This window comes from Amphiura filiformis, chromosome 3 (assembly GCF_039555335.1).
Source record: "Amphiura filiformis chromosome 3, Afil_fr2py, whole genome shotgun sequence".
In the NCBI taxonomy this organism is placed as follows: Eukaryota; Metazoa; Echinodermata; class Ophiuroidea; order Amphilepidida; family Amphiuridae; genus Amphiura; species Amphiura filiformis.
Genome location: NC_092630.1, coordinates 66,522,675 through 66,550,626, shown reverse-complemented (window position 1 = coordinate 66,550,626; position 27,952 = coordinate 66,522,675). Strand labels below are relative to the sequence as shown.

General features: G+C 36.7%; 1 protein-coding gene across 1 annotated transcript; it reads left to right on the top strand.

The window, feature by feature from the left end:
* The first annotated feature begins 37 nt into the window (after positions 1-37).
* LOC140148996 (glycine--tRNA ligase-like) lies at positions 38-27,744 on the top strand. Its single transcript, XM_072171129.1, has 16 exons — positions 38-355; positions 12,152-12,253; positions 12,393-12,492; positions 12,871-13,012; positions 13,301-13,389; positions 13,896-14,118; positions 14,969-15,118; positions 15,952-16,114; positions 16,728-16,892; positions 17,906-18,014; positions 18,656-18,800; positions 19,487-19,572; positions 23,519-23,628; positions 24,666-24,759; positions 25,479-25,666; positions 26,877-27,744. The coding sequence occupies exons 1-16, from the start codon at positions 110-112 to the stop codon at positions 26,982-26,984; spliced, it is 2,220 nt and encodes a 739-aa protein (XP_072027230.1). The 5' UTR covers positions 38-109; the 3' UTR covers positions 26,985-27,744.
* Positions 27,745-27,952: the final 208 nt, after the last annotated feature.

Sequence of the window (27,952 nt, the reverse complement as noted above, 5' to 3'; positions counted from 1 at the left end):
GATATTGGTATATAGGTCAATGAGCGGTTGCGTGTAAAATTGTGTTAAATGATGCAAACTGAGCTGGGCCACGTTGAAAGTGACAGTGTTGTGTGTGAATTGATTGGGCATGAACAGCTTTCCCAAGCAGTTTACCCGAACACTGGTTAAACTCGTCAGATTGCAATCGGGTAGAAATTCATTCCATACCAAGGTTACTTATTTTGCAAGTACTTGGGGATCAAAGCAGCGCGACGCTTTGAAAGCTGTGAAACCTTGGGCCGTGAAAAATTACGACGTAGCGGAAGACTTTACAATGGCCGATATCAACATAGAAGAAGTGTTGGCTCCTTTGAGAGCGAGAGTCAAAGAACAGGTAAGCTTAAAATATTATTGAGTTTAAGGGGGTACTACACCCCTGTGGTAAATTTGTGACTATTTTTGCATTTTTCTCAAAAAATAATAACAAACTGGTAACAAAAGTTGTGTGTATTATAGGGGCAAGGAATCCAATTATTACACTGGAATTTCAGTGACTCAAGACAAGCGGTTCGGTATATATAATAGGAAATAAGGTACATCCTAGCGGTACCTTATTTCTTATCATAAATAACGAACCGCTTGTTTTGGGTCACTGAAATTCCACTGTAGTAATTGGATTCCTTGCCCCTATAATAAACATAACTTTTGTTACCACTGTGTTATTAGTTTTTGAGAAAAATCCAAAAATATACACAAATTTATCGAGGGGTGTAGTACCCCCTTAATGAATGTGTACATCGTGTATAAACTGTATGCATGCATGTACGTCAGCTTGACAGTTATAGTACAGGGAACCCATATGACAGTACTTATGAATTCCAATTGAATGAACGCAGCTTTCAATAGCGTGACGAATTTTTGCGTACACTGCGCGATGCACGCCAGCGTGTGTGACTGTGCGTGAGTAACGCAGAAGTGAATCCAACCATGGCAACGCACTCGTGATTGGTTAGCATTGTATCCAAGGTCGTGCGTTCGTGGTGTAATTTGAAAAACGCGATATACGATCGCGGTTGGATCGAGTACAGCTGCTGAAAGCTGCGTTCATTCAATTGGAATTCCTACTATAGCTCTGCACAACGCCGGGCAGCGCCAATTTTCTTGGTCGGTAACTACTGTAACTCAGACTAAGTAATCTTTATTTAACATTAGGCCTGGCATTTTCGGGTAATTTTGTACCCGGTACCGGCGCATTTTTGGCGGGTAACTGGTACTGAAATTGCAAAAAAAAAAAAAAATTTTTTTTTTCGGTTTTGTAGTGTCGGTGGACCTAGACCTAAATGCTAGGATCATTCATGGTTGACCTAAAAAAAATTTAAAAAAATTCAAGATGTTTTGTATTTTAAATATGAAAATTGATAATTTGTATTCATGTCATACTCTATTAATGATTTCAAAATGCATTTTTTTTTTTTTTCAATCATGAATGATCCTAGCATTTAGGTCTAGGTCCGGGGACACTACAAAACAAAACAAAAAAAAACTTAACTTTTTTTTTTTTTTTAATTTCGGGTACCGGGCAGGGTATTTCCTGCCCGGTAATGTAATTTCGGCGGGTACCGTTTACCCGCCAGAAAATGCCAGCCTTATTTAACATTATGACATTATCTGATTACTGAGATGTCATTAGGGAGTGTTCATAAATACTTTGGTAGGGGGGGCTGGAAAATATGTTGGGTGGGTCATAAAATTTTAGGTGTTCTGAATAGGGGGGTTAAAAGTTTTTGGGCGTGTAGGGGGGTGTAAAACTTTAGCAACATTAGTCATGTTAGTCCTGAAGCCAAAAACTATAAAATATATAGCCTGAAATTTTTCGCGCGTTACGCGCGCAAATGTTCCCGTAAAACCAGAACAAAAGTTCGTTCCAGATAAGGGACATTAAGGGTATTTGATCAGGTCCTTTATGCATTCAATAGTCAAAGATAAGTATGAAGTGTTAAAAATTGCCTTGTTGTCTATAACTTAATTTTGAGATTTGTGTCAGTTCCTTGTGGTCTGCTCTTTAAATCACTAAAAAGGTGCAATATCTTTGTTCTTTTATTTAGTGTTGACAATTTTTACAATAAATATAATGTTTCATGCAGTACAGATTATTAATTTATTATCACTAAATAATATACAACTAAACCATGTTGCATTACAATTATAGGCAAAAGTTTTGCACGCTACGCGCACACATCATCCCAATAAAGCCTCAAGTTTTTTGGAAGCTCAAATACATGAAATGCTCAAATACAGTCTCTCTAAAAAACAAAATCGGTATATGTATTTGCAACTGCAATTTTTTTGTCGACTGTGCCCCGAAATTTTATTTTGTTCCCCCCCCCCCCTCGACCAAGAAAACTGCATTTTGGGTTAAAATAGTCGAAAGATTTTTGCATGCTTCACCGCAACAAAAAGTTCCAGTAAAACCAGAACAAAATATACTTGTCCCCAACCCCCTAAATTTGAATGCTTCCATCGCCACTGACTCCAATCATAAATGGATGGTTTTTTAATACTGGGTTGCATAAAACATACCGGTACTTATGAGCTACTTTACAAAATGATTAAACATTTCCACAATTTCACATATTTTATATCATTGACATGGACGTACAATTTCATTGCACATGAATACAAATTTTAGTGTCATTAATATGTTTCCTCTGTCCTTTGATGTAGAATGGTACATTATAATGAGGGGGGGGGGTCAAAATAGTTTTGAACCTAATATGAGGGGGGTCAAAAAGTTTTAGGTCCATTAAGAGGGGGGGTCAAAAAAGTTTTGGGTTCACAAAGAGGGGGGGTTAAAAAAAATTTCGACATGAAAAAAAATATTTTCCAGCCCCCCCACCAAAGTATTTATGAACACTCCCTTATGTTTATGATAAAGACTGAAGTCTTACTGGCAGGACTAGGGGCCACGTCACAATCACATCCATTATAAATGCATTGGAGTGAAAACAACTTCGCATATTTTTATTTCACAGAGAGTCGAACCTTTTTTTTTTCTCTTTTCCACTGAGCACATGTTTCCGTGCCAGTGCTTTTATTTTGTTTTGTTTTTATAAACAATATAACAATTAAGAAGAATAAAAAAAAATCATTAAAAATCACAAAGAATTACAAACGCAGCATTAAAAACAAAGTGTTACTACATTTTAAACTTAAACAATGTATACAAGAGTATTTATACTCAAAGAATCATGTTATCTGAAAACCAGTCTTTAAAAATCAAATAAGATATACATTGTAGTACATGTACATATGGTACCAAAAGAGAAATTAAAAATCAAACCTCCATTTTTTGAAATGGGCAGAAAGTTTTCCCCTTTTTTGGCAATAAAATACTCGGTCTCTCTGTTGTTTTTAATAAAAGCCTTACAACTCAAAAAATTGAGCTTCTTTTTTTGAAATTTGCAAACATAAATATAGTATTTTATACATAAAATTAAGTATGTAATGAAATTATCTTTACTAATCCCAAAGATCACACAATATCAAAATTTGAAATGGAAAAATCAATATCGTGTTTATCTTGAATAACTTGAACAAAGTTATCCCAAATAGGTTTAACATGTTCACATTCACAAAAGATGTGAATGATTGATTCACGAAATTTATCACAAAAATCACAAAGTGGGGAATCTTTCCGCTTAAATAAAAAAAAAAATCATTAAAGACAATCCTTATGGAAAACTTTGAAATAAAAGGAACGGAGCCTTGTATCGATAGAACATTTAAAGTTACGTAAATGAATTTCTTCCCAGTCCGTTTCTTCAGGGCCATTATCATCAGAATCTTTTTCAACAACAGTTTCCCAAAAATCAATACGACTCTGTGGTATTATAGTGCCTGTCAAAATAGAATAAGAAAACTTTGGAACCTTTTGAGCATGAAGAAGACCAGCAATGATATCATCAAAGATGTTAACATTATCAGCATTTGAACCCCAAAGCCACGAACTGGGAATACATTTCATGAGGAAATAATATTTCCTCCTGTCTTGATTTGAAATACCAAAGTCCAAAACCAATTCTTCAAACAATTTAGTACCTGGTAAGTGAGGATCTAAAAATACCCAAGTCACACCACTCATCATAACAAAAATACTTCTTGGTCTTGGACCTAATATTTCTATTGTACCAAAGACATTGATTAAAACCCATGTCAGAAAAATTCTTATTATAAGTTTGTTGACAGGCCCTGTCACGATAAACATACCAAGTCCTGAGAGAGTCAGCTAATTGAGTACAATCAAGTTTATTAAGGAGACTCTCAGGAGCATATAATTTCCATAATAAATCACCATACTGCTGATCCATTTTGTGAGCTCAATTTTTTCCAAAAATTATTAAAATCATTATCAAAAAGTAATTTAACCCAAGCCATTTTTGTGCCAAACAGAAATTGTATGGGTCAATCATACTGAAGACCACAATAATCAAAATTATTACAAAGATAAACTCTTTTCACCCTATCATTACCACCATTCCAAATAAATTTATAAAACATCTTATCAAGTTCTTTGAAATAATGTTTAGGGATCCTAATTGTTTTTTCGCTCACCTGAAAGTACATGTACGTTTTCACTAGCTCAACTAGCGTCTTCAGCAGATGGTAATGCTGTGTTGTTTTCCATTGCTTTACATGGTGTTTTGCTTCACACATACACACTGATTCTAACACGTTTTGACTTTTCAGATAGCTGGTCACATGTCATATTATTATTAAGTTGGGCACAATTTCTATTACATGTACATGTTCAAAATTAACAAAAAAGATTTTTGATAGGTTATAGGATTGACTCCTCTAATATACAGGTATAACACCATTTTAAACATGAAAACGTGTACTTTTTCCGATATAAATACTTAATTCAATTCATTAATCAGGGGCGTGCCCAGAAACCGGGACCCCTGGGGGCTGAAGTCTGAACGAAAAATGTTCATCCCAATAAAGCCTCAAGTTTTTTGGAAGCTCAAATACATGAAATGCTCAAATACAGTCTCTCTAAAAAACAAAATCGGTATATGTATTTGCAACTGCAATTTTTTGTCGACTGTGCCCCGAAATTTTATTTTGTTCCCCCCCCTCGACCAAGAAAACTGCATTTTGGGTTAAAATAGTCGAAAGATTTTTGCATGCTTCACCGCAACAAAAAGTTCCAGTAAAACCAGAACAAAATATACTTGTCCCCAACCCCCTAAATTTGAATGCTTCCATCGCCACTGACTCCAATCATAAATGGATGGTTTTTTAATACTGGGTTGCATAAAACATACCGGTACTTATGAGCTACTTTACAAAATGATTAAACATTTCCACAATTTCACATATTTTATATCATTGACATGGACGCATACAATTTCATTGCACATGAATACAAATTTTAGTGTCATTAATATGTTTCCTCTGTCCTTTGATGTAGAATGGTACATTATAATGAGGGGGGGGGGTCAAAATAGTTTTGAACCTAATATGAGGGGGGTCAAAAAAGTTTTCGGTCCATTAAGAGGGGGGTCAAAAAAGTTTTGGGTTCACAAAGAGGGGGGTAAAAAAAATTTCGACATGAAAAAAAATATTTTCCAGCCCCCCCCCACCAAAGTATTTATGAACACTCCCTTATGTTTATGATAAAGACTGAAGTCTTACTGGCAGGACTAGGGGCCACGTCACAATCACATCCATTATAAATGCATTGGAGTGAAAACAACTTCGCATATTTTTATTTCACAGAGAGTCGAACCTTTTTTTTTTCTCTTTTCCACTGAGCACATGTTTCCGTGCCAGTGCTTTTATTTTGTTTTGTTTTTATAAACAATATAACAATTAAGAAGAATCACAAAAAATCATTAAAAATCACAAAGAATTACAAACGCAGCATTAAAAACAAAGTGTTACTACATTTTAAACTTAAACAATGTATACAAGAGTATTTATACTCAAAGAATCATGTTATCTGAAAACCAGTCTTTAAAAATCAAATAAGATATACATTGTAGTACATGTACATATGGTACCAAAAGAGAAATTAAAAATCAAACCTCCATTTTTGAAATGGGCAGAAAGTTTTCCCCTTTTTTTGGCAATAAAATACTCGGTCTCTCTGTTGTTTTTAATAAAAGCCTTACAACTCAAAAAATTGAGCTTCTTTTTTTGAAATTTGCAAACATAAATATAGTATTTTATACATAAAATTAAGTATGTAATGAAATTATCTTTACTAATCCCAAAGATCACACAATATCAAAATTTGAAATGGAAAAATCAATATCGTGTTTATCTTGAATAACTTGAACAAAGTTATCCCAAATAGGTTTAACATGTTCACATTCACAAAAGATGTGAATGATTGATTCACGAAATTTATCACAAAAATCACAAAGTGGGGAATCTTTCCGCTTAAGTTTAAATAAAAAATCATTAAAGACAATCCTTATGGAAAACTTTGAAATAAAAGGAACGGAGCCTTGTATCGATAGAACATTTAAAGTTACGTAAATGAATTTCTTCCCAGTCCGTTTCTTCAGGGCCATTATCATCAGAATCTTTTTCAACAACAGTTTCCCAAAAATCAATACGACTCTGTGGTATTATAGTGCCTGTCAAAATAGAATAAGAAAACTTTGGAACCTTTTGAGCATGAAGAAGACCAGCAATGATATCATCAAAGATGTTAACATTATCAGCATTTGAACCCCAAAGCCACGAACTGGGAATACATTTCATGAGGAAATAATATTTCCTCCTGTCTTGATTTGAAATACCAAAGTCCAAAACCAATTCTTCAAACAATTTAGTACCTGGTAAGTGAGGATCTAAAAATACCCAAGTCACACCACTCATCATAACAAAAATACTTCTTGGTCTTGGACCTAATATTTCTATTGTACCAAAGACATTGATTAAAACCCATGTCAGAAAAATTCTTATTATAAGTTTGTTGACAGGCCCTGTCACGATAAACATACCAAGTCCTGAGAGAGTCAGCTAATTGAGTACAATCAAGTTTATTGGCTCTGAGCGGAGCTTATCAGTGCCTTTGTCATGCAACTAACTAGCATTCATTTTCAGGCCACAATACGCTGTTGGTTTTATGCTAAGGATCATTTAATGACTGATATGAAGACTTAAGTTTCGTTTCTAAGTTTGGCTAAGTTATTTTCGAATCGATTGCACTCCAGATTTTATTGAAATTCAGGCGATAAAAGTATTATTTTTGGGTAAAAAAAGACCAAAATAGTCACGATAATCGAGTTATATCTTGGTTCCTGTGTGTGCTAGAGATTATTCTGGTCTGTATAATTTAAGATGCGTAATACAGACGGAAACCAATGGAGGTACATTTCTTAAGATTTAGTTCAGATCAGAAATTATTTGACTACTTCTTAACTTTTCTTCACTATTTCTTTATAATTTAAATAAAGAGATAGGTAAGGAATGTGTCAAAAAATAGTCAAGAACATGTCTGAATCTTGAATAAATCCCGAATAAATCTGAACAAATGACTTTTCTGGGGGACTATTTGGCTTATGCAAGTGCAGTACTGTAAAAGCACTGTGCCGATTTTTTTGTTAAAGGTCACGTTTTTTACCGATAAGCTGCGATGCTCAACAAACTGCGTACTTTTCTATGAGGCTATTTTGAACCAATAAATCGATTAGTTTTTCTTGATTGATGACATCACCATTTCTGAACCAATCAGCAAACAGTTTTGTGTGATTGATCGATTCTTGCAGTAGTCTCCACAGCAGCCAGTTTGGTTCCGCCCCCTCCACACAAACATTTTTGTGGAGGGAGCGTAACCAAACTGGCTGCATAGGAGACTAAGTTCACTGACCCACTGACCTTGCAAACTCAACCACAGAGAGCTACGGTGCATAATCGAGGTGAAAATACGCTAGTTTGTTTACCATTCTGAGCTCATGAGCTTCTGGTAAATGTCATTCAAGCATTTACGAGCATACCATAATATTTTTTTATTAAATATAAAGATGTTTATTTAAGTTATTTGTAAAATTCAGCGATGGACTTAATATAGAAGTGGTTTGATTTTAGTTGTAAACGCGGGACTCGACCGGCATGACAAGTTGAACATGTGAAGTTCCAAATTAGGAAGCCATGTACTACTATTCCATGTACGTAGGTCTCACACGAACTGCTCCGAGGTTATACTGACTACTAGATTGTCTACTTTTGTACTTTCGTAAGTGATGAAATTGAAGAAAAAATCATGAAGTGAAATCTATCAGAAATAAACACTGATGTGATGTAGGCTAGTCCTGCTTAATCGGAGTACAGCATCCAGACCAGGCAGATCCAGATCTGAACAGAACTTCACGATTGTTCGGTTGGACGGGTTCAACACACATGACACAACAGACATGTCAGGACAGAACAGTTTTGGTGTTTACAAAAAATGCAAATGATCTCAAGTCACAAAAATTTGTTATAAAATTTCATTTTTGTCTCGCCTCAGTATTTCTGTCTGTCCGGGTGTGGATGTCCGTGTGTCCGTCTGGAGCTGTATCTGGGAAACTGTAAGACCTACACGATGCGTGGACGCTACTTGGTGGGAGGAAGGGTATCTAAGTTTGCTCCGTAATTGTATGTTTTCGGTGAAAAATAATGCAAATTAACATAGCTAATTTGCATAATTTATGCAAAAATCAGCGCAAATTGATAAAATTTCATTTCTGAACTTTGTTCAGGATGGGACTTAGTAATCACTATTTCCGTCTGTGTGTGGGGGTGGGATGTCCGAATGTTTGTCCGGAGCTGTATCTGGGGAACCGTAAGACCCACGGGGACGCTACTTGGTGGGAGGAAGGGTATCCAAGTTTGCTCCGTAATTGTATGTTTTCGGTGAAAATATGCAAATTAACATAGCTAATTTGCATAATTTATGCGAATATCAGCGCAAATTGATAGCGGTGCATGGTAACGAAACCTTGTGACAGGAATGATACACACCTGCTGATCACCTGATTAGTTTTTGGCGAAAAGTATGCGCATTTAGTTGTTAAGTTGCATAATTTATGCGGAACGCTTCTACAAAATGGTTGGAAATCTGAAGAAATCCGCCTTGTGAAGCTGTTTCTGGGGATCCGTAAGAATGCTAAGCCCTATGATGATGAAACGTGGGTGGGGGTCGCATGACCAGAGGATCTCGACCTGATTCGATTTTCAGCGCAAAATATGGTAATTACCTACCTAATTTGCATAATTTATGCATAATATGCAAAAACCTTTTTCTCGGAGACTAGGGGTCGCACATTCTTCAAACTTGGTGGGCGGGTGCATCTTGACCCCAGACAGAACAAGTTTGTATTGGTTAGTGGGTGAAGGTCACTCGAGGTCATCCAGGGGTCATCTAAGGTCAAATTACTAAAAACTGTCGTATGGGCATGAAACTTGGTGGGTACAGTTAACATTTAGAGTCAAATTTTCTGACGGTCATTTTGGGGTCATCCGAGGTCACTTAGGGGTCATCCGAGGTCAAATTACTAAAAACTGTCGTATGAGCATGAAACTTGATGGATACACTTTACATTATGAGTCAAAGTTTCGGAAGGTAATTTCGGGGTCATCCAAGGTCACCAAGGGGTCATCTGAGGTCACATTACTAAAAACTGTCGTATGGGCATGAAACTTGGTGGGTACAGTCAACATTTAGAGTCAAATTATCGGACGGTCATTTCGGGGTCATCCAAGGTCACCAAGGGGTCACCTGAGGTCAAATTACTAAAAACTTGTATGGGCATGAAACTTGGTGGGTACACTTAACATTTAGAGTCAAATTTTCAGACGGTTATTTTGGGGTCATCTGAGGTCACCAAGGGGTCATCTGAGGTCAAATTACTAAAAACTGTTGTATGGGCATGAAACTTTGTGGGTACAGTCAACATTGAGAGTCAAATTTTTGGAAGGTCATTTCGGGGTCATCCGAGGTCACCCAGGGGTCATCTGAGGTTAAGTTACTAAAACTCGCATGGGCATGAAACTTGGTGGGTCCAGTCCTCATTTCAAGCCAACTTTTTGGAATGTCATTTTGGGGTCATCCAAGGTCACTCAGGGGTCATCTGTGGTCAAATTACTAAAACCTCATGTGGATATGAAACTTATTGATGGATGTATTATGCTCTGCAAATAAGATATAGCTACCAACCAGCAAGATGTATGATTGCGTGTGATCTGGCACATACAATGTATATGATTTCACCTGTTGCACATTCGACTGCAATTAGTTTCACATTCAAAAAAGCACAGAGCCACAGCGCCATTGGTGCTCTTGTTAAGGAGACTCTCAGGAGCATATAATTTCCATAATAAATCACCATACTGCTGATCCATTTTTGTGAGCTCAATTTTTTTCCAAAAATTATTAAAATCATTATCAAAAAGTAATTTAACCCAAGCCATTTTTTGTGCCAAACAGAAATTGTATGGGTCAATCATACGAAGACCACAATAATCAAAATTATTACAAAGATAAACTCTTTTCACCCTATCATTACCACCATTCCAAATAAATTTATAAAACATCTTATCAAGTTCTTTGAAATAATGTTTAGGGATCCTAATTGTTTTTTCGCTCACCTGAAAGTACATGTATGCGTTTTCACTAGCTCAACTAGCGTCTTCAGCAGATGGTAATGCTGTGTTGTTTTCCATTGCTTTACATGGTGTTTTGCTTCACACATACACACTGATTCTAACACGTTTTGACTTTTCAGATAGCTGGTCACATGTCATATTATTATTAAGTTGGGCACAATTTCTATTACATGTACATGTTCAAAATTAACAAAAAAAAGATTTTTTGATAGGTTATAGGGATTGACTCCCTCTAATATACAGGTATAACACCATTTTAAACATGAAAACGTGTACTTTTTCCGATATAAATACTTAATTCAATTCATTAATCAGGGGCGTGCCCAGAAACCGGGACCCCTGGGGGCTGAAGTCTGAACGAAAAATGTTTAAATGTTTAACATAGGCGCGTCAGCGCGACAGGGGGTGTCTGAGGGGGCATGTGCCCCACTCATAATTAGAAAATTTTTGAAAGTGAAAGCCCCAATGGAGCCATTTGGTGCAACATTTTTTTACACATTTATTGGTTATTTTCGGAGCATTACATTTTAACAGATTTCCAACTGAGCCGCAAATTTTAATGAACACGCATGATCAATAACTCACAATCAAAGCCTAAATGAAGGCATTTGGTGCAACATTTTTGGTTATTTTGGAGCATAGGCCTATTATATGAATTTATTTTTAGGAATATTTTCCATTCAGCTCCATTCTTGGGAAATTTGATCGAAAAAGTGGCTATAAAATGCGTTCGAATTTCCTTCAAAATTTGTGAAATAGGCCTATGGATCCACTTTTGGGGATGTTTTTTTCTCCCCTTTTGATTTAAGGGGGTACTATGCCCCCTGCCCCCACTGGCTATGCCACTCTCACTCCCTCTTTTTTAAAGACCCCGGGGTGCTGCAGCCCCCAAAGCCCCCCGGCACGTGCCTGCAAATAGTAACAGGTCGATACTCTTATAGGTCCTTTTCATATCTCGAAATCCCAAGAAGGTGTGACCCACCGGGTGACTGTGGTATACCACATTCTTAGTCAGTGGGAGTGGTCTAGTGCATAGACACATAATCTGATTGGACAATCTCATGGTTTCGGGTGCCGTCTATCAGACCGTAGACAACCCACGTCATCATGAGTGTTGATGATGTCCAACACGCTTGTAGAGGTGCTCGTATGTATAGCGTCGTATGCATAGAGTAGTGCCTAATACTCGCACGCGCTAGCAGTACGCGCAACAGAATATGTGAAGTTGTAAACAAGTTTCGTTCATTTTATAATAGGGGGAGGTTTTATAACAGTAACTTAGTTTTTGCATTAAAATTTATTTACATTTATTAAAATAATATTTACTTAAGAATGAGAATAAACGATAGGAATTTTATTGTAGTGGATGCTGGCCTGCCTGTCGTCTATCACACGATAGAGGAGTAAAAACAAAAAAATTTTGATTCGATCATTCACCATGATCAGCTATGTTATGTTAACTTCTATTGCTTTACATGAAATATATTATTATCTTTAAATGTGATTTTTTTTAATGTTTATATTTCAGGGTGATCTAGTAAGGAAATTAAAAGAAGAGAAAGCCGATGAAATTGATATCAAGAAAGCAGTGGTGGAACTGAAAGCCAGGAAAAAGGCACTGGAAGATAAGGTGTGTTACAAGCTTTACATGCAAATTAATTAAAAACAATCAATGTTTGCTATGTAAATGTGAATAAATTACTCAAAACACACTTCCAAAATGCTGACATTGAGTTTGATTTCATTTTTGTTATACTTTCATCTCATAGGAAGTGGCACTGACGTCAGGAGGGAAATTTGACCGCGTCAAGATGGAAGACACCTTGAAAAGACGATTCTTCTATGACCAATCGTTTGCTTTATATGGTGGTAAGTTGTGATTACAGACAGGAAGATGCATCAGTACTCTTTCCTTGGTTGCATGAATAAATCCTAACCACAGTAACAACACTGAACAGGTGTATTTTGCTGGCTTGTGCAATGATGCAGAACCAATAAAGACCACTAATAGATACGCAAATAAAAGGATCAAATAATTAATTGGCAACATCAACAACATGATCTGTACTGTGCCCATTCTTTCCTACATGTATCAGGTGCAGCCCAAAATGCTGTTAGACATATGAAACCAATTCATCACTGAAAGAGACCTTCAATAAGATAACAAAGTAAAACACCATGTGATGCTTTTTATATAGTTTTGCTTTGCTCATATTCATTCCCCTTGTTGTTATGTTTGTCCTGTAGGTATTAGTGGTTTGTATGATTATGGACCAGTGGGCTGTGCAATCAAGGCTAATTTCTTGCAGTTGTGGCGCAACCATTTCATCATCGAAGAGGGAATGCTGGAAATTGATGCCACAATGCTGACACCAGAACCTGTATTCAAGTAAGTATACACTGTAAAATATATTACGCTTAAATTGGGAGGCAATCACATTTCATTTATACTTTAAAATCAAAGTGTCATAGATCTTCTGCACATTCAACATGACTTGATTTGTGTGAGTTGGTCATTATGACAAAAGGTATGATTTTAAAATTAAAAAAACTTTACAGACTTTTTCATGAGCTTTCATGGTGAGACCTCAATAAATTAAGTGTTCTGGTAGAAGTTTATTTGATTACCAAGTAGACTATTTTGTACTTTACTTTGTATTTATTTTGATTTTTACAGAGCGTCTGGCCATGTTGATAGATTTACTGATTTCATGGTGAAAGATGTTAAGAATGGTGAATGTTTCAGGGCTGATCATTTACTCGAAGGTAGGCACATTTGGATCAACTGTTCAATGAAAATTCACCATTTATATTTTTCAAAATAATTATGTACCTACTAGTGTGTATAGTAGGTTTTCAGGCTTTTTTGTAGTCCAGATTTACACAATTTCTTTTATTTTCAGCCCATTTTAGGGCCATTCTGGTCATTTTCACACTGTCTTTCAGGCTTATTCAGGCTTTTTGTTGCAAGTGGACTTTCATCCCTGTAAAATTTAAATTACATATAATAATTTTGCAATTAATGAACTATTGAAACTACCCTCTTTTGAAAACATGCTTTTACTTTCTACATACACTAGAAAAATTGTGTGACTCATAATATCCAAATGTTTTTTTATTTTTGTTTGTTGTTTTACTTGCTTGGTGTTAAGGATGCATATTTGAGTACATTGAAAAACAAAGATCAAACCCATGCAAGTTGGTGGAAGGTCAACACTTTTGTCATTGGTTTCATCTCAATAAATTGTTTCCATCATTTCTTTCTTCCATAGCTCATCTAGAAAAACTGTTAGGTGACAAAAAGATTACAGACGCCTTACGAAATGAATACGATACTGTCATTGCACAACTTGACAACTTCAGCAAAGAGGAACTAGGCAATCTGTTCAAGAAGTACAATGTGAAGTCTCCTCTTACAAATAATGACTTGTCAGATCCACATGAATTCAACCTGATGTTTGTGACTAATATAGGTCCAGCAGGCAATGTGGTTGGGTAAGTAAACCACCTTCTATCATTAGTACGGTATATGTATAATGTTTATGAGAAATATAAATAAGTCAGAAAAAAATTTGCATTGTTAACCCATGGGCACTATTGTCATTCTGACAGTGCCCTGGATTGGTTAATTACATGAACCAATCCAAATAGAGCTTAGATCTCTAGGCATTTTGAATGTAATACCAATATCTGATTGAAGCTAAGAAGTTCTTAATAAAGAGAATTGGGCCAGTAGTGCTGATGGGGTTTAAATCTTTTCAATACACCAAGAAAAAAGTTCACAAGTTAATGATTCAAGAGTGAACGATATCATATAATTGCATGTACAGTTGTCACCTAAACATTATTATTCATTGTATTATTGCTGTTATACTTTAAAAGGTAAAAGTGAATTGTTGGATATGGGATGTTATAATTACATTGAATTGCCCTTACCCTACCCAATCAAACCACCCATGAAGATGTTAGGGTTATTCTGAGTAGTAAAAGCAAACAGTGTACGGTATGTCTTTATTTTGTTAAGAAGGTGGCAAATCAACACAACACAGCTTATATTAGGTGTACTTCATATTGATTCATGGATCAATCTATACATGTTGTTAAAGTTTGTTCGCTATATAAGGCAGAAATTATTCGCTTTTGTTACTGCGCCGCATCATTAAAGTCCCAACTCGCACTCGCGTAGAATTCACATAAGCGTCGCCAGTCACACAATATGCAACACACAACTAGCGTAAGCATTGCACCCAACTGCGTGCATGACATTCTATATCAATACACGGTGTTACGAGTCATATTTTTTCTGCCTTATATAAACCGAACAAACTGAATTATATTTTGACAGGTATTTGAGACCAGAGACAGCACAGGGTATCTTTGTGAATTTCAAGCGTCTCTTAGAGTTCAACCAGGGTAGGTTACCATTTGCTGCAGCTCAGATTGGCACATCATTCAGGAATGAGATTTCACCAAGATCTGGACTCATCAGGGTTAGGTATGTGATATGTCAAAAACAAAATGTGTATGCAGAAGAAAAGTGAAATTATATTCTGAGGTGTCGGTGCAAGAAAGTTATAATTGACATTGTGGGCGATATTGAGTTTTTTATTATTATGCAAATGCACACATTTTAAGCTATTTTACCATTCTTAAAAATCCTTAATTAAATTTTGACCAAGAACTAATTAAAAATAGGTGAAAACACAAAAAGAGAAAAATTGCAGGTATGGTTTTTTGCACTAACCCCACAAGGTCATCTTGATAAAGATGGGCTTATTTGTCAAATTCTATGAATACTCTTTTATTTGTATTTTAAATCTTGAACAAGGTTCTGATGCTAGAATCTCAGGAGGGAAACTCGGGTGAAATAAAGAAAGCTATTTCTGATTGATGTTGTGTGCCTTTTGAGCATTAAAATGAACAAAATGTGAGTAACTATGATGTCATGATGAATAATTATTGCTCCCTAAAGAAAGAAAAGTTCAACAAATTCATCACACGGCCTTCCAGTAACTGTATCTAGAAATTTGTGCAAGTTATTTGTCAATTTTTGCCGGAAACAAGCTTTTTCTATGTTTCTGACCAGCTCATCAGACATTGGGACATTCTTTACCACATGTTTACTGCCCTCTGTTGATGACAGGGCTTCCAACTCTAAGAAGTGCAGGGCCTCTAAGAAGTGCAGGGCCGTGTGATGTGATTAAATAAGATGAGTGATACATCTTGTTGAATTTCTATTGTATACCATTATTGTCTGCAGTAAAAGTCTGTATGTTCCAATAAGTAACACAAAGCGCTTTATTGTTGTGGCTGTTGTTAATTTTGCAGAGAGTTTCAAATGTGTGAGATAGAGCATTTTATAGACCCAACAGATAAGAGTCATCACAAGTTCTCCTCAATAACTGATCTGAATGTAGCCTTGTTTCCTGTAAACAATCAGATGACTGGCAAATCGGCACAATTGATGACATTGGGAGATGCTGTCAAACAGGTGGGTGATATCTCAACTGAAACTAACATATGACTTGTATCTACCAAAATTAGATCTCAGAATTATTTTGAGTACTGTATTCAACCTAATAGAGCCTGGGGCACTAATAGATGAACCAGAAACCTCTCTAAGAAAGATACATTTCATCGATTGTAAATCACTTAATCAACCCTGGGCCTTTAAGAACATCAAAGTTGATAGTATTCCGTGGTAATACTTTGTGTGAATCCTATGAGCTGAGAGCATATGTGATGTGATCAAGCAAAATCAGTCGGAAGTCGGAAATATTGATTTTGAGATATAGCCAAACAAAGGAAGTATAAATTTTCCTATTGTTTTGGAAACTTTTTAAATGCTCATATCTTTTGAACTGATTGTCCAAAATGGGGTTTTCTGCAAAATGTAGCTTTGCAAATGCTGTCCACAATCCTGAAAATTGAATATGTCCAACTTCAGACTGATTTTGCTTGGTCACACCACATATAACAATAGATGAGGTGTGGCGTGAGATGGAAGTTATATTACACAGAAGAAAATGGGGAAATGTTGTGTTCTTGTTACAAGTATCATCCTTTAATATCAACAGTGTTGTGTATATTTTATTCCTTATTAGGGTATCATAAAGAGTGAGGTAGTTGCTTACTTCATGGGGCGTATCTACCAATTCCTTATCAAAGTTGGTGTGGACCCAAAGAAGTTCCGTTTCCGTCAGCATCTAGACAATGAGATGGCTCATTATGCTTGTGATTGCTGGGATGCTGAGTGCAAAACTTCTTATGTAAGTTGAATTCCTATAGAGCTATAAATCTTGTCAACATCTTCAACATGTAATTTTCTGACCTATTGGTTTGCCAAATTACTACAAGTTCTTTTCTGAACTCTTGTCTTTGGAGTGTCAACTGCAGATGACAGGCTCCATATTTTCTTTAAAAATTAAAATATGTCAGCTTTGTACATTGGAATGACCATTTTTGGAATCAATATAAAAAAGCATTTAAATGAGTACAAAGAAGCCCTGTATTGAGGCACAGTGTCAACACCCTGTATTATAAATATTTTTTCTATACAGCTCTATACTCCGTTGAAATCAATATTCTATTATTGACACAGATAAAGAAAGTTTACATATGCATTGTGTTATCATGGTTATAGGACTTGCACCTGGAACTTAACTGAATGGGCTAAACATGTTCCTTTATACCTATAAAGTATAATTGTAATTCTCAAAATTAAATATATCACAATTTTTACTTTGGATTTAAAAATCTTTACTTATAAAATGCAGTAAAAGATATCCACAGCAAGCTGCAAGGCCCCGCTAATTAGTGTATTGCTTTTCGAGTTAGTGTACTGGAAACAAAACCCTGATTTTACCTGAAAACAAATCAATTTTTCTTGTAATAGAAACATCATATGGGGTACTAGAGCATGCACAAATCGTAATAATGTGTAGAATATAGAAACTCTGTGGTATCTCATATGAAAGTCATGGTATGCTTAGCCTGAGTCGCTCTGCCTATCTCGAACAAAATCACCATGCGTAGCTGTTAAAAAACGAGAGGATTCGCTGTACTATCATGGCAATTTTTGACACGAAGATATAGGGATGATGACGATGTGTGAGGTAGCTCTTGATATGTTAAGAAAATATTTCAAAAGTTTTGACTTTTCATGTTGAAGCCTAGGGCCAGCACACGCAGCATTAAAAATACTAATGCTGGTTTGAAGCATGTTGCTGAAATTACAAAACCTAATTGTCTATATTTATCACTGTTTTCTGTCTCTCCTCAGGGCTGGGTAGAGTGTGTAGGCTGCGCAGACAGGTCATGTTATGATTTATCCCAGCATGCAGCAGCCACTAAGACGGCACTTACAGCAGAGAAACCATTGCCAGAACCTATATCCTTTACATCACTGCAAAAAATATGATGATATGGGCTTTGTACATGGTTTATGTGTAACCATTAGGCCTATTTGTTCAATGATGCGGCTCTTCCTTGTCTGTTATGTAAATCAAATTGATAATAGGCATGTGAATGTTAAATGCATGTACCGTTAAACGCACGCATGATCCGTTAAATGTTTAGCAATTGTGGTAAACGTGTAACACACAAGTCATCTTCAACCTTCAATTTTCCATAATGCTAATTATGGAAAACAGTTGAAAGTAACAAAATCTGAAGACAACCTTAATAATTTACATGAAACGTGCTCAAAACATTGATAATTAACACTAGTTTAATACATCGAAATAATGCGTAGTTTCTGAAATGTTTGGGCCGTTTGACTTCGCGAATTTTACCTTATGTACGACGCCATTGGTACTAACACATTCTGTTAGAAATTCTGATTTTGTGAGGTGCACCGCACCTATCGTATATTCATGAAATCTTGCCGCCAGACGGGGCTGGATCAATGTGTGTTAATACATTAAATGCACGCATCACTGATGCATTAAACATTTAGGAAAATAAACGGAATAACCCATCCCTAATTGATAACATTTCCAAGACTTCCTTTTCCTTGACTAATATATTCACAAGACTGTGGATTTGGTAGAAGTAGCACCTCAAAAGGGTGTGGTTGGTAAAGCCTTCAAGAAGGAGGCCAAGGTGCTAATGGAACATCTTGCCAAGATGTCTAATGAAGAAGCAGAAGCACTTGACAAAACTATGCAAGAGAAAGGGTAGGATATAAATTTCCATTGCTTTATTTTTCACTGTGATATCAGCACAAACCCAGACTGAGGATGAAACTGATATAATATGTATTTTTCAACACACTACCAACAAAAATTGTCCACTGATTCTATGATTTCATCTCCTTCCTGCCAAATAATCAAAATCCTGCAAATGGCATAACCATTTGCCCCAGGTTACTTGCTTGTTCATGCCCGTATGAACCACTCATTGTTTTCTGTGTTACATGGAGTCACTATTAATACAATTGAATCATCTGGAATTGGATACTGCTTGTTCAATATGATAGGATGTCAAACATGGGGTTTCTTAACAAGGAGGTACATTAGATTGGGTATTGCCACTATACCATTCAGCAAATTATTTCAGCAGTGTTCGTCTGCTCTGTCTGATTATCATGTAAAAGAACTAGGTCACGCGTTGCTACACAGCTTGACCATCGAATGAGGTGCCGATGTGATGATGACGTGATTCAATTAGCCAATCAGAACCACACTTCCGTATATGCCATAAACTGCGCCAAATTGGCAGACCGCTGAAGTTCTCTGCTGAAAACTCTAATTAAATGAATTTCAGTCACTAAACGAAAACGCATGACAATGTTACTTGGAAAGATGAAGTGTAGTAGTCTTTCAGACATTATATCTTACTGTTCTTGTCTTGTATTTTCCAGAGAGGTGACATTGCAAGTAAACAGTCAGTCTTTCACATTGAAACCTGAAATGGTCACAGTCAAGCGCTATCAGAAAACTATGCATGGTAAATATAATTAAAATTATAACTTTTCCTTAATTCAAATTAATGTCTAATTTCAGTTTTCTCCTCATTTATTCATTTACTGTAAAAATTTAAAAGGTTGAGGTGAACTTTTACATCATGATGTGGAGTATTTCAATTCTGAGAGATTTTACTAGTTTTTGGCTCTGAGCGGAGCTTATCAGTGCCTTTGTCATGCAACTAACTAGCATTCATTTTCAGGCCACAATACGCTGTTGGTTTTTATGCTAAGGATCATTTAATGACTGATATGAAGGCTTAAGTTTCGTTTCTAAGTTTGGCTAAGTTATTTTTTGAATCGATTGCACTCCAGATTTTATTGAAATTCAGGCGATAAAAGTATTATTTTTGGGTAAAAAAGACCAAAATAGTCACGATAATCGAGTTATATCTTGGTTCCCTGTGTGTGCTAGAGATTATTCTGGTCTGTATAATTTAAGATGCGTAATACAGACGGAAACCAATGGAGGTACATTTCTTAAGATTTAGTTCAGATCAGAAATTATTTGACTACTTCTTAACTTTTCTTCACTATTTCTTTATAATTTCAATAAAGAGATAGGTAAGGAATGTCAAAAAATAGTCAAGAACATGTCTGAATCTTGAATAAATCCCGAATAAATCTGAACAAATGACTTTTCTGGGGACTATTTGGCTTGCGCAAGTGCAGTCTGAAAGCACTGTGCCGATTTTTTTGTTAAAGGTCACGTTTTTACCGATAAGCTGCGATGCTCAACAAACTTCGTACTTTTCTATGAGGCTATTTTGAACCAATAAATCGATTAGTTTTTCTTGATTGATGACATCACCATTTCTGAACCAATCAGCAAACAGTTTTGTGTGATTGATCGATTCTTGCAGTAGTCTCCACAGCAGCCAGTTTGGTTCCGCCCTTCCACACAAACATTTTTGTGGAGGAGCGTAACCAAACTGGCTGCATAGGAGACTAAGTTCACTGACCCACTGACCTTGCAAACTCAACCACAGAGAGCTACGGTGCATAATCGAGGTGAAAATACGCTAGTTTGTTTACATGAGCTCATGAGCTTCTGGTAAATGTCATTCGAAGCATTTCTGAGCATACCATAATATTTTTTAATTAAATATAAAGATGTTTATTTAAGTTATTTGTAAAATTCAGCGATGGACTTAATCTAGAAGTGGTTTGATTTTAGTTGTAAACGCGGGACTCGACCGGCATGACAAGTTGAACATGTGATGATGTGAAGTTCCAAATTCGGAAGCCATGTACTACTATTCCATGTACGTAGGTCTCACTGCATTACCGAACTGCTCCGAGGTTATACTGACTACTAGATTGTCTACTTTTGTACTTTCGTAAGTGATGAAATTGAAGAAAAAATCATGAAGTGAAATCTATCAGAAATAAACACTGATGTGATGTAGGCTAGTCCTGCTTAATCGGAGTACAGCATCCAGGCAGATCCAGATCCGAACAGAACTTACGATTGTTCGGTTGGACTCTTGGGTTCACACACATGACACAACAGACATGTCAGGACAGAACAGTTTTGGTGTTTACAAAAAATGCAAATGATCTCAAGTCACAAAAATTTGTTATAAAATTTCATTTATTGTCTCGCCTCAGTATTTCTGTCTGTCCGGGGTGTGGATGTCCGTGTGTCCGTCCGGAGCTGTATCTGGGGAACTGTAAGACCTACGGGGCGCTACTTGGTGGGAGGAAGGTTATCTAAGTTTGCTCCGTAATTGTATGTTTTCGGTGAAAAATAATGCAAATTAACATAGCTAATTTGCATAATTTATGCGAAAATCAGCAAATTGATAAAATTTCATTTCTGAACTTTGTTCAGGATGGGACTTAGTAATCACTATTTCTGTCTGTGTGTGGGGGCTGAATGTCCGAATGTCCGTCCGGAGCTGTATCTGGGGAACCGTAAGACCTACGGGGACGCTACTTGGTGGGAGGAAGGGGATCCAAGTTTGCTCCGTAATCGTATGTTGTCGGTGAAAATATGCAAATTAACATAGCTAATTTGCATAATTTATGCGAATATCAGCGCAAGTTGATAGCGGCGCATGGTAACGAAACCTTGTGACAGGAATGATACACACCTGCTGATCACCTGATTAGTTTTTGGCGAAAAGTATGCGCATTTAGTTGTTAAGTTGCATAATTTATGCGAACGCTTCTACAAAATGGTTGGAAATCTGAAGAAACCGCCTTGTGAAGCTGTTTCTGGGGATCCGTAAGAATGCTAAGCCCTATGATGATGAAACGTGGTGGGGTAGCATGACCAGAGGATCTCGACCTGATTCGATTTTCAGCGCAAAATATGGTAATTACCTACCTAATTTGCATAATTTATGCATAATATGCAAAAACCTTTTTCTCGGAGACTAGGGGTCGCATACGTTCTTCAAACTTGGTGGGCGGGTGCATCTTGACCCCAGACAGAACAAGTTTGTATTGGTTAGTGGGTGAAGGTCACCGAGGTCATCCAGGGGTCATCTAAGGTCAAATTACTAAAACTGTCGTATGGGCATGAAACTTGGTGGGTACAGTTAACATTTAGAGTCAAATTTTCTGACGGTCATTTTGGGGTCATCCGAGGTCACTTAGGGGTCATCCGAGGTCAAATTACTAAAAACTCTCGTATGAGCATGAAACTTGATGGATACACTTAACATTATGAGTCAAATTTTCGGACGGTTATTTCGGGGTCATCTGAGCTCACAAGGGGTCATCTGAGGTCAAATTTCTAAAAACTCGTATGGGCATGAAACTTGGTGGGTACAGTCAACATTTAGAGTCAAATTATCGGACGGTCATTTCGGGGTCATCCGAGGTCACCAAGGGGTCACCTGAGGTCAAATTACTAAAAACTTGTATGGGCATGAAACTTGGTGGGTACACTTAACATTTAGAGTCAAATTTTTAGACGGTTATTTCGGGGTCATCTGAGGTCACCAAGGGGTCATCTGAGGTCAAATTACTAAAAACTGTTGTATGGGCATGAAACTTTGTGGGTACAGTCAACATTTAGAGTCAAATTTTTGGAAGGTCATTTCGGGGTCATCCGAGGTCACCCAGGGTCATCTAAGGTTAAGTTACTAAAACTCGCATGGGCATGAAACTTGGTGGGTACAGTCAACAATTCAAGCCAAATTTTTGTAATGTCATTTTGGGGTCATCCAAGGTCACTCAGGGGTCATCTGTGGTCAAATTACTAAAACCTCATGTGGATATGAAACTTGATGGATGTATTATGCTCTGCAAATAAGATATAGCTACCAACCAGCAAGATGTATGATTGCATGTGATCTGGCACATACAATGTATATGATTTCACCTGTTGCACATTCGACTGCAATTACTTTCACATTCAAAAAAGCACAGAGCCACAGCGCCATTGGTGCTCTTGTTTAATAATATCCACAGATACCTTGCTTTGTTAATCACACAACCTTTTGTTACATTTTGCACCCATCACAGTTTCACTAGAGAACTACTCAGGCACTTGGACTCTTTAATAAAATTTGGGATGTCAACCATTTCCCAAATCTATACCATAGTTTTTTATATTCACCGCTCGTCATTTATTAAATAAATGAAATAAATGTAGATATTTATATAGCGCTTTATGCCGTAAACAGCCTCAAAGCGCTTTACATTTATTCCGCCGTTGTTAGAATATGTCGGAACCACGTTTGCAGCCTACAAGTGGCGCAGGGTCCATCAGTACAATGACTGTGACTACCCTTAACAGCTTCCCATTGCACCTGGGTGGGGTGAGGCAAGCGAGGCAAAGCGCCTTGCTCAAGGGCGCAACACGGTGGTGGGACGGGAATCGAACCCACGCACGCCGAGCAAGCTCTCAGATTATGAGTCCAAGGCCGTAACCACTGAGCCACCGTGCCCTCAAATTTATTATTGTTCTTATTTCAGTTGAAGAGTTTACACCATCAGTAATAGAACCATCGTTTGGTGTGGGTAGAATCCTGTATTCCACGTTTGAACACAACTTTAAAGTGAGGGAAGGAGACGAGCAAAGAACGGTAAGCCATCTTGCTAATTTTACTAATGCACACACATTTGTTGAAAGAAATGGCCCAGTACGGAAATTGTGTTTTTCATCAGTGACTTCCCATTTGGGCACATCTGTAAAATTTTACCACATACTTGATTTATTTCCCCCAAAAAGTACTTATAGTGGTAAACCAGCTATGGTGTACAGGTTGTATCAAAATGATTGGAACCCAAAGTTGTTGGTAATTATTGACAATCCTGCTTCTTCAATATGCAACTACAGATCCTCTCGAAATTCACAGGATATTTAGTTTGACGAGTATATCATTCATCTATAAATAAGGTAGCTCCTATGTTGCATTTTGATGTGGTAGTCTTTCCTATAATTACAGAAAACTGATGGGTACCAATTATTATGATACAGCTTGTATGATTATTACTTTGACACAGCCCTCGAATTAAGGATCTGAAAGGGCACAGCAACTTTTTTAGGGCAAGTTGAAAATTGCCTTGGATTTTCATTGAAAAGGCAAGGCAGCACGGCAGTTTGTAATATTTCAAGAGGGCATCATGGCAACTGTTGAAAATTTGAGAAGGGCAACATGGCAATTTCTCAAAAGTGAAGAAAACACACACAAACAGTCTGATAGATGATTTTATAATGAAGGGGCAGGGCTGGGGCACCGACGGCATCTTCATTAGAGGACACAGCAAGTGACTGCCTTGGGTAAAGGACATATTTTGAGGGCATTACGGCAGTGGGGATGGGCACCCATGGCAAAATGCCGTGGGTTAATTCGAGGGCTGCTTTGACAACTTAATACACACCATCCATTTCTTCTGATGAGTTCTGTCCTGTAAAAAAAAAAAAAAAATCCTTTTGATGAGAAATGTGTCATAAGTGCATCTTCCTTATTGGGGTGTGTGTGGATAAGAAACATTTATTTTTCATCAGATGTACATTTGTGATGTTGTTTTGGTTGCATGGGTTAAGTTCTAAATCCATATTACTTGTGTGTCAAGCGTATACCATCTAAGTTGATCTTGTTGTCTGTTCTGTACACAGTACTTCTCTCTGCCAGCAGCTGTTGCCCCATATAAGTGTTCAGTCTTGCCTCTTAGCAACAAGGCAGAATTGACTGACATTGTCAAGCAGATTGGTAAGTCATCTAACTTGTCTTTGTTACTTACTCATTAAGTGCAAGATTTTATTAAAGAGGAAGCCTGCCAGAGCAGTTCTACTTGGGGTGAACCAAACCTTCCTGGTTATCAAATTAAGCAGTGACATGGTTATCTCTGAATTTTACAGGTGCTAATTGATGTTTTAATGTTATTGCAACACTTAACAGTCAAGTTCAGAGATAACCTTGTCCCGGGAACCTTGTCACTGATTAATTTGATAACCATGCAGGTTTGGTTCACCCAGAAGAACTGCTCTGGTTGGGTTTCCTCTTTTTAAGTATTAAAAGTATGAATAGTGTGTCATTACATACAAATTGCCAAGATACAGCAGAAACCTTCCAATGTGATGATGACTTTGATTGGTAAAGCAACCCTGCTTAATTATAATATACCTCCAGTTAGATGTGACCATAAATCTATAGATATTAAGCCAGCAGCATTCTGCAAAGGTCTAGTTTTAACCAGGAGTTTTAACTTACAATAATGGAATGCAGGACTGGAATGCTTAGAATTTTATTTTGAATATGAAGAAATGTGAAAAATATTTGGAAAAATCACCAAAAATAGTTGCAGTAATTGGATTTAACTGTACACTACAAAAACAGTGTTAAATAGTAATACTACATTCTTTCATCCTGTCATTTGTATTATGTATGTATTCAGAAGTTATTTTTATATGTTGATTATTTCATTGCAGCTACTGACTTGACCTATGCCAACATATCCCACAAGGTTGACAGTGGCTCTGGATCTATCGGCAGACGATATGCTCGTACCGATGAAATCGCCATCCCATATGGTATCACAGTTGACTTTGACTCAGTCAAAGAACCTCACACAGTCACACTCAGAGATAGAGATTCCATGGAACAAGTCAGGGCACCAGTAAGTCAATAACATTCTTAAGTCATTCTTCTTATACTTGATCAACTATATTATGGTTTGCCTCAAGTTTGGTAGTGATGTAGATGTGCATTTCGCTAGGCACAGTATCAAATCAAGTGCATAAAGTTAATCTCGTAAAGTAAACATGCATGCATGCAAGCAAGGGGTGAAAAGGCAATGGCATCACTACCAAACTTGAGGTGAACCAAAGAATAGTAATAAAAGGGAGATCTTGGATTGACCCTGCCATATTTGCATGTTGCTTAAATGGAGGGGTAAATGTAGTGTACCCCTGAATCACAATGCTCCCGGATTTTCTGTGCATTTCTTTACTTGTGAGCTGTATGTAATACATTTTTGCCTTAACCGAAGGGTAATAAGATACACTTTCATGGTCACTATCATGACAATCCAATATAGCAGACTCACATTAAGTATGGGGCCCTCCAGAATTCCAAGACTGACTGCCCAATGAGCTATATCATTCAATGATATCTGCAAGTATTAGTTTGATTTATGACGGCAGATGTCACATCGATGAATAGTTGAAGACTGACTGCTCAATGAGCTATATCATTCAATGGGTTAAATATTTTGTGCCATTTGTAACAATATTTGTTTCATTCTGATTTATGTACACCCCCTCTAGAGTTGGGCTGCATGAGTTGTGCGATGTAGGACACATTTCACAATAGGGCCTACCCAGTCATCCCTTGATTATTCTATCATCGTTTAATACATCATAATGGAAAACAACTTTAATTAATTATGAAAATGAGAAATAAATGTATGACACCTTCAAGACCTTTACAAATAAAATGATCTCAACCCAACACACATGGAGTTCCATCAGTGATTCCTATAAGAGTCCAATCTAATCCCTGCTAAGTATGATTGAATGATTAAGACAAAACCTTACACCTGTTGTGGTGTATTAATCAAACTGGCATGTACATTGATTAGTCAGCATACAAGTTCACAGTTAGGTAAGATGACCCATTCATATACATATTGATAATCAATTATAATGCATGCTGGCTTCACAAGTACAACACAGCATGTAAAAAACACATCTTGGGTTTTTACTTCTGAAGCACACCTACTGTGAAATAACACATGGAAGTGTTGAATCATTATGATGATTATTTTGTTGTTTGATTTATCTGCTCATTAATCATCTCCATCTCATATCTTCTTGTATTTTATGTAGGTCACAGATTTAACTGCTGTTATATCAGATTTGGCAACAGGCAAGACTACATGGGCAGATGTACAGAGCAAATATCCACGATTCGAAGGCCAAGAAGTGACAAAATGATTACATGATAGTGTACATGTAGGTGCATGTATTCTAGGGTAAACTGGAATGAAATCAAGTTTTTCATAGCTGAAAACTTGGTGATTGATCATGGCATACAGTGAGACCAGAGTAAAACAATGTGTTTGTTTGCCTAGACCAGTTTTGAGAGTTGGATTATTTGGCATCGAAGAGTAAATGGTGTACTTTTTTCAATGAACAATATTTTGAAGAAACAACTCCTGACATTTCAAAATTATTGTCTGTATTCATACATTCAGGGTTTTTTTAGCTAAACTTGATGCCGTTCCAAAATGGTTTTGTGGATGTAGACAAACAAGCAATGTTTGTTTTGGCTGTAGAACTGGTGAGCTTGTTGTATTTTTGGCAGAGATGGTCAACTGTATGTTGGTGAACATAAACACAACTCACACAGACAGTGTATTTCAACTTTGAAAAACTTATTTAAAGTTTTAATCATGATCAGATAATATTTGTGTTCTAGAAGTTCCAGGGAAGAATGATTTTTTTTACATTTTGCCTTAATAGTAAAATAAATGTAACATATTGATGCATGGATATATTTTTTCTTGATATGTACAAAATGTCCTGAATGAATTCTTGAGAATTTTTCACCTCGTAATAATTTTGACATTCTTTCCTATCACATGCTTGACAACACACTGAGCATGAGTTGGATATATGGATAATGGTTGGTATCATTTTCTTGTAAAAATATTCTGGACAATGCAATGGGTGAAATACCCTGGTATCAATTGTTGGAAACTACTTTAGTTTGTTTGGCTTAAAATTGGTGAAAATTATTCGGTTTTTGTTACTCTGTGCATCAATAAAGTCCCAACTTAAAATTTCACTTGTGTAAATTCACAAAAGTCAGTGTATGTGCTACGCACGCCCAACTGGATGACGCCATCCCATATCAATACACAATGTTATTAGTGCCATTTTTTTACCAATTATATGCCAAA

Bases quoted from the DNA above. Each gene is read 5' to 3' on its own strand.
- LOC140148996 (XM_072171129.1), top strand. From the start codon at position 110: ATGAACAGCTTTCCCAAGCAGTTTACCCGAACACTGGTTAAACTCGTC. The intron at 356-12,151 runs GTAAGCTTAAAA...TTTATATTTCAG, and splicing joins GAGCGAGAGTCAAAGAACAG to GGTGATCTAGTAAGGAAATT. The intron at 16,893-17,905 runs GTAAGTTGAATT...GTCTCTCCTCAG, and splicing joins CTGAGTGCAAAACTTCTTAT to GGCTGGGTAGAGTGTGTAGG.